Raw genomic sequence first — 7,452 nt, 5'->3', positions numbered from 1 at the left:
CTCGGGCGCCGAGCGCCGCCCCCTCCCCCCAAGGCCGGGCTGGCCCCCCGAGGCAATGCACCCACACCCGCAGCGACCCCAGCAGCGGCCCGGCCCCCAGGCGGCCCATGGTGCGCTCCACAAGAGCGGCCCGCCCTGACGCTCCCCTCCGGCCTCCGTAGCCAAGCCCTCCCGCCGCCAGGGACGCTGGGAATCGTAGTTCCCGCGCGCCTTCCGCCCACAGAATGCTGTCCGCTTCTCGGTGGCGAAAATCAGCTTTATTTCATTTTTTATGGTATAAGAGGAGTGACCAAGAGGTTCCCCCTCTCATTTTCTCTGGCGCGTGCCTCCCCCCTGGGGCTGTCCGGCCGGGTGCTGCGCCTGGTTCTGGGAGCAGGGAACCCCGTTAAGTGCTCTCACTGGGCACGTCCGGCAGTGGCTCGCCTGATTGAACCTGCTCTTGCCCCTCCTCAGGGAAGGCTGGAGTGATGGGCTCGAGGCTTGACTCCTCGGCTGGGAGTTCTGGGGCTGCCGCTGGAGCTGTGAGCTCTGGCGCTGGCTCCCTCTCATCCAGACTGAAGACCGTCTCTTTCTTCGGCAGGATAAAGGCGAGAGGCTCCTGGACGATGCTGATGTTGACATGCCCAAGGTTTCCGTACTTGGAGAGCTGAGTGGGTGGAATGCCTGACCCGGATGGTAGGCAAAGTAAAATGGAAAAAAGTTTAATAAATGTGAATACTGACATGTCACATGAAGTAACAGTCACAGTTACCATATTTCAATACAGTGAGCCATTTTGTGACATGGGAGACGAAGCTATACTGTAAAGCCAGGCTTTGAAGGTAATCAGGCAAGCACAGCAGGGCGGATGGAGTGAGGGTCAAGAGAACCTCAGTAAGCAGCACTGGCTTCCCTGCGACAGGCCCAAGAGAAAAGCTGGGGGGAGAGTGGCCAGCAGCCACTGTTGCCTGGTGCGATTACTGGCCCGTTGCCCTTGGGGAAGTTCTGCCTCCCCCATCCCCCGCTCACCATCCCAGGGGCAGAGAGTGGGTACAGGGAAGTGAAGGCAAATCGGAAAATCATACAATATCCGGTTCCTTTGGGATTACAGCTCCTTCCACTTAGCCAGCTAAATACACTTATGATTCCATTTATATGAAATGTTCAGAAAGGCAAATCTGTTGCATCAGAAAGTACATTAGTGGCTGCCAGGGGCTAAGAGTGGGTCTGGGGAATGACTGCATTGGGCATGAGGGATCTTCTGGGGGTGATGGAAGTGTTCGAAAATTGAATGGTGGTAATGGTTGTACACTTCTGTACATTCACTAAAACACAATGAATTTTAGAAATAGATGAATGAATTAGTATGTGAATAAGATCAACCAAGTAGTTTTAAAAATATTTCCTCCTTTCTCTTACCTAATGTCTGTGCTATCTGCGCTGGTGGGAAAAGGACTTGGAGACAGCGATTTAAATACGGAACGAGGTCCTCCAGGAAGGCAGTGCAGAACTGGATGAAAAGCTCTCGCTCCCCATTGGTGAAGGCAGCCTCTTCAGCACGATGGAAGCCCAGGATGACTCTGGTTACCTAGGCGACAAAGGCACCAGCAATCACTGCGGTGGTCTGTCACACCATCTATGAGTAGTCTGTCACTATCAGCAGTGCAGGAAACAGCACAAACGTGCAGCCCTCAAGTTTTCATGAAGAAAGCTGCTCCAAACAGTACATTATCGTACTGTTTTGTTTAAAGTCAGAACTGTAATCACTTGTCACAATTCTGTCATTTCATTGATGTCTTTCTGACCCAACTTGTTTCATTGTAGTTGCTTGTTCCAGTGAAAGAAGAATAAATGGTTCTTGACTCCCATGGGAGACTGTCCAGAACTATGTTGGATCCAGAAAAATGAAGGAAAAATTATAGAAGGTTTTACTGAGTAAAGCCAGGAAGCTAGGTCACTAGAAAATTGTAAAGGAAGAAGGAAACAGAGCTGGAAAGGAAGTTCCAAATACAAAGAACAGAGCAGCCTACCCGGCATCACAGACAGGCGTCATGCTAACAGGATTAACAACAGACTCTGGTGCTAGATGTCCTGGTTCAAGTCCTCGCTATGCCACTTGCTGGTTCTGTGACTTCCAACTTACCTGGTAAGCTCTCCATCCCATCTCTGTGCCTCAGTTTCCTCATCCCTTCCCTTCCTCAGCTTCCTCAACAACAGGACCTACCTCATAGAGTTTTGAGGATCAAATCTTAATATGTGTAAAGTATGACGAATGTCTTTGACATGGAGTAAGTTCTATACAAATATTAGCTAATTATTATTACTTGAATGTCAGACTCTAAATGCGCTAGCCGGTGTAGCTCAGGAGGTTGGATCGTCATCCCTTACACTGAAAGGCGGCAGATCTGATTCCAATCAGGGCATATCCCCAGGTTTCGAGTTCAATCCCTGGTCGGGGCGTGTATAGGAAACAACTGATCGATGTTTCTCTCTCACATCGATGTTTCTCTTTCTCAAAAAAAAAAAAAGAAAAAAAGTGCGGCATAGTAGGATATTACAGTAGTAATAGCATTACTTGTGTTAGGCAGCATTCTAAAATAGCTTGTGTCATTTCTATCCCCTTGTATCCACTTCTTTGTGTAATCCCCTCCCCTTAGGTGCAGGCAGAATCTGTGGCTTGTTTCTAACCAATAGCAAATAGCTAAGCTGGGGAGAGCAGGGTATCGGGGGGAAATGGTGATGGAAGGAGTCTTAACTTGGGGTGGAGCACACATACACAGTATACAGATAATGTGTTGTGGAACTGTGCGCCTGAAGCCTGTATAATTTTGTTATCCAGTCTCACCCCAATAAATTCAATTAAAAGAAAAAAAAATATGGCCAAGGTGAAGGATTTTGCAGTTGTAATTAAAGACACTAATCAAGTGACTGAGTTAATCAAAAGTGGGCCAGATTTAATCAAACGAGCCTTTTCAGAGAGGGCTGATGACTTCCCTAAAAGAGATTTGTGCAGGAGACACTCCTCCATTGGCCTTGAAGAATCAGAAAGCCACGTAGGAACTGCCTATGGAATGGGACGGCCTCTAGGAGCTGAGGGCCTCAGTCCCTTAACTGTAAGGAACAGAAATCTGCCGAAGTGAGTGCGTTTGAAAGGGGAACCCAAGCTCCAGATGAGACCACAGCCTGGCCGGCACCTTGACTGCAACCTTGTGAGATTTTGAGCGGAGGACCCACGTATACTGCGCCCGGACTCCTGCTGCACAGAAACTGGGAGATGATAGATATGTGTGGGAGTTCGTTATTCAGCAATAGAAAACGAATACATTACAGAATCGTTACTACAGGTGAGCCACTTTGTGGGCTGTTTTAGGTTCCATGAAGGGGGACTAACCGGCGAAAAGCTGCTCGGCCATGATAAACCTCCAAAGCCACACTAACCCTCTCCAAGTCAGCAGTCACCGCTGTCACCTGGGCTGGCTTATTACCAAAGTCTGGCCTTCTGTAACCAAAGACGGTCCCCACAGAGCCCAACAGTACGTGCTCACCTTAGCAAGGGCGTCCTCCAGGACCCCAGTCACATCCTGCGCCAGGGCGATGGGGCAGCAAAGGCGCAGATCATTGAAGGCGACCAGAATGTTGTTGAGGAAACAGGCCAGGGGTGGGAAGTCCAAGAGCACCATGGGCGGCTGCAGGGTCCCCGGCTGAGTCACTGGCACGGCAGCAGGCAGGTTGCTGCTGCCCAAAATGGCTGGCGCTAAGATGAGGGTGTAGGAGTTCATTTCATCTTGGAACTTCTCCACCGCCTCCTGAATTGCCTTCTGGAAAGTGCTGATAGCGACCTGCTGGAAGACAGGAGCCAGCTGGCCCCGGAAATCAGCGCCCACCCGGCTGAAGGACAGCCCAAAGTACATGCACTGGCCCAGCAGGGAGTCCAGGCGGCCGCCTATCCCCCGGTGAAGGTCGGTTTCCAGCACCTGCAGGAACTGGGAGACTTTCTGCAGGACCCAGCCATGGAAGATGGCACTCTCGTTCACGGCGTGCTCCCCCGTGGCCGGGGACAGCAGCGGGTCCTCGTCTGAGAAGATTGCGCGGTACTGAGTGATGATATCGAACAGATGGACCCGGCAGGCCTCGATGGTTTTTGTGATATGGAAATAGGGGTCATCGTTGGGGATGGCCGTCAGGATGGAGCGGAGCCAAGCATCTCGGGCCTGAAGAAACTTCACCCTCAACTCGGCCTCAGTGAAGATGTCCATGCGCCGCAGGAAGCCAATGACACGGAGGCAGGCCGGGAGCTGGATGCTGGTCCTCAGCTGCTGGATCAGCTGGCTCAGCATCAGCTGCATGGACTGGCGCACCTCGCTCACAATGCCCTGGCAACACAGAGGGAGTCACGCCGCGCTCGGAAAGACACTCCCTGGAGCCCATCCCACGAAGCCTGAAGATTGCAGACCAGCATTCCCCCCGCTTTCCTAATACAGGAAGTACATTTGCTAAAACTGACACACATTGGGTCACCATGGCCCTGCTTCTACCTCACCGGCTTCCTCATGCTCTCCCCTTGCTCACTGCAGTCCAGTCCCACTGGCTGTCTTTGTATTTCTTTTTAAAATAAATTTTTATTGACTTCAGAGAGGAAGGAAGGAGAGACAGAAATATCAATGATGAGAATCATCTATCAATTGGCTGCTTCTTGCATGCCCCCCACCAGGGACCAAGCCCGCAACCTGGGCAAGTCTTCTGACCAAGAATCAAACTGTGACCTCCTGGTTCATAAGTCAACACTCAACCACTGAGCCACCCTGGCTGGGCTGTCTGTATTTTCTAACACTCCAGCTTCCCTCCTCTGCCTGCTGTACTTGTTCTTTCCACTTTTCTGGTTTGCGCTCTCTCCTCACATGTACGTGTGGCTGGGTCCTTTTTATCATCTGGGTCTGAGCTTACATGTTCTCTCCCCGGAAGAGCCTTTCCTGACCACTCTCCCTACAGTAACTCACCCTGGTCTCCTTCCATCCCATCCCCTGGTTTTCCTCCAGACAATCACTATCTGAAAGGATCATACTGTTTATCTGTTCATTTGCCAACTATCAGCTTAACCCTCATGAGAACCAGGGCCTCGTTTGCTTTGTTCACGTTGCAAGGCCAGCACCTAGATCAGTGAGTGCCTGCCACACAGGTTCATACTTCTCAGTTGAACCAATGAATGAACGTATGTTCATGTTCAAGCCTGGCTGGCTGGCAGCAACTGATGTGAACCAGGTGAAGCGTTTCTGCCTCAAGGTTCAGTGAAGACCACAGAATGACTGACGACAAGAACATCAGTGAGAGTCCCCTCTGGGGAGGCCGGCTACCTGGATGACAGGGATGGAGGAGTATTTCTTTTCCAGGCGGCGAACGTAGGCTGCGAGCTCCAGGGCCTCTTCGTAATAGCTGTTTCGGACACAGGTATCCATGAGCTGAGGGATCTCTAAGATCTCCAGGATTTCCGTGTGCCGGTTCAGCGTCAGGGTGTTCATCCGACGGCTGGAGCTGATCTCCTCGGCCTCTTTCACAAAGTTCCTAGTGCAATCGGGAGAACGTTGGTTGCTCACTGCTCCGCACCCAAACCTTAATTGTAAGGTTTTAACCTTCAAACCAAATTATGAGGTAAGCACCCTTGAGGAAACTTTAATCTCAGGTTAAGCACCTTGTCCAAGATCACACAACGAACAAATGGGAAAGATCTGAACCCAGATCGGCCACTTAACTGGCCGTAGCAGGGTAGTCAGGCTTTCATAACTGTTTCCTCATTTAGTAAAATAATAAGGATGTAAGGATTAAATGAGATGATGTGTGTAAAGTACTTAACACAGAACCTGACTCAGACTAAACGTTCCTTTAAGAACAGCTCAGTCTGTTCCTATGCTGTTGTTAACCTTGGTTCCCACCCGTTGCCATTTCTTCTGCATAAGGGCAGTCATCTGTTCCACAAAGTCCCCTCTCTATTCTGGGTGGGTACAAGAGCTACTGTCAATTAGCCAAAGAGTCAAAAGAACACTTACAAACGTTTATCATGAAAGGCTGGAAGGCAGAATTAGGGATAATGGACTGAGGGCCTAAGGAAGCAGAATGACTCAAAAAGAAGGAATTTAAAAAAAATAATAGTAATTTTTGCCAACCCCAAATGGTAGGATTTCCTTGTCAGTTTCCCATCAATGAAAGTTTTGGAGCAGAAGACTTCCGGTCCTATGTGTTGTATCTATATGTATGTTTAGGTATCTTTACATAAATACGCTTACCTAGTACGCTGCCAAGTGTTGACAGTTAAGTATGTCAGGCCCAAGTCTCACTGCCTTGCATGGATTCTCTTTATTTGTTGCTCGCACCACCCTCCGAGGGAGGGACGTGCAGCCGGGATCCCATTTTGACCAGGACACGTCACAGCTGGGCCCTGGGACAAGCACTGACCTCTCCGGGTCTCAACTTCCTCAGACATAAAATGGGAAAAACAGTACCTACCCCGGAGACTGTTGTGGATTTTAAATGGATTAATCAAGTGCTCGGAGAGCCTGGGACAGGGTAAGCGCTACCTAAGTGTCTGCTATCTCATCAAGGCAAATGTCACTATGGCCGTCGTTTCAAAGCCCCTTGGGCACCGGCCCACCGCACCTGCAGCTCTGCTGGAAGCTGGGCAGGCGGTCGAGCAGGCGGCCGACCGACGCCTCCACGTCGCCAAACAGGCGGTGGATGCGCTCGGTGCACTCGGCGCCGCGGATGAAGGTCTTGTAGTTGGCGAAGGCCAGGTCGCGCGTTTGCTGCAGCAGCTGGGCGCGCTCCTCCGCCAGGCGCTGGGGCTCCCGCCGCAGCCGCTCCAGCCCGGAGCCGCTCAGCTCCCGGAGGTAGCGGCCCACGTCGGGCCGTTCCCGCCACTGGGCCTCGGGGAAGCGATCCCGGAACAGCGACGCCAGGAGCCCTTCATCCTCCACGTCCCCGAGAGCCGCTGCGGTGGCCGTGGAGGAAGCCGAAGCGGAGGACGGGATTACCTCCGTCGTCGCCATCTTCCCGGCGGCAGCGTCACTTCCCCTTCCGGCCCAGAGGGGGCGCTGGCTCCGAGTCTAGGACCGGAAGCCACAGAGGTGCACTTCCCGTCTCGATGGTTTCTGATTCGGCGGCGCTGGCGTGGGGAACCAATGGAGAGCGGGCTTTGGGGTTGCCAGGGAGAGCGCGGCTGACTTCCTCTTCCGGCGACTGAGGCACGAGGATCCGGTGTCCCAACAGCGGGAAAATGCGGCCTTTGACTGAAGAGGAGACCCGTGTCATGTTTGAGAAGATAGCGAAATAGTAAGAGCGCGGGGGGCGGAAGAGGGGGAGTGTGTGGCAGAAAGGGGCGAGGGCGGCGCGGGGCCGGGTCGGGCCGGACCTGTCGGTTCGGGCGCGGCCTCCAGGCCTCCTCTTGCCCACAGCATCGGGGAGAACCTTCAGCTGCTGGTCGAT

At 52.2% G+C, this 7,452-nt stretch overlaps 2 protein-coding genes across 2 annotated transcripts in view; one reads left to right on the top strand and one right to left on the bottom strand.

Annotated features, from left to right (window-relative positions):
• Positions 1-242: 242 nt before the first annotated feature.
• On the bottom strand, positions 243-7,081 carry COG8 (component of oligomeric golgi complex 8). Its single transcript, XM_006760355.2, has 5 exons — positions 6,628-7,081; positions 5,331-5,538; positions 3,525-4,352; positions 1,399-1,567; positions 243-663 (listed from the first exon to the last, which is right to left on the bottom strand). The coding sequence occupies exons 1-5, from the start codon at positions 7,014-7,016 to the stop codon at positions 386-388; spliced, it is 1,872 nt and encodes a 623-aa protein (XP_006760418.1). The 5' UTR covers positions 7,017-7,081; the 3' UTR covers positions 243-385.
• A 91-nt stretch (positions 7,082-7,172) lies between these two features.
• The window catches only part of NIP7 (NIP7, nucleolar pre-rRNA processing protein), a 2,853-nt gene continuing 2,573 nt past the window's right edge, over positions 7,173-7,452 (top strand). Inside the window, exons 1-2 of the mRNA XM_006760354.2 lie at positions 7,173-7,299; positions 7,422-7,452. The exon at positions 7,422-7,452 is cut by the window's right edge and continues 10 nt beyond it. Of these exons, the coding sequence (XP_006760417.1) occupies positions 7,244-7,299; positions 7,422-7,452 (87 nt within the window). The 5' untranslated portion in view covers positions 7,173-7,243. The remainder of the gene's footprint in view (positions 7,300-7,421) is intronic.

This window comes from Myotis davidii, unplaced genomic scaffold (assembly GCF_000327345.1).
Source record: "Myotis davidii unplaced genomic scaffold, ASM32734v1 scaffold1437, whole genome shotgun sequence".
NCBI lineage: Eukaryota > Metazoa > Chordata > Mammalia > Chiroptera > Vespertilionidae > Myotis > Myotis davidii.
The sequence above is the reverse complement of the archived record's forward strand: the minus strand, read 5'-3'. Positions and strand labels throughout refer to the sequence as shown.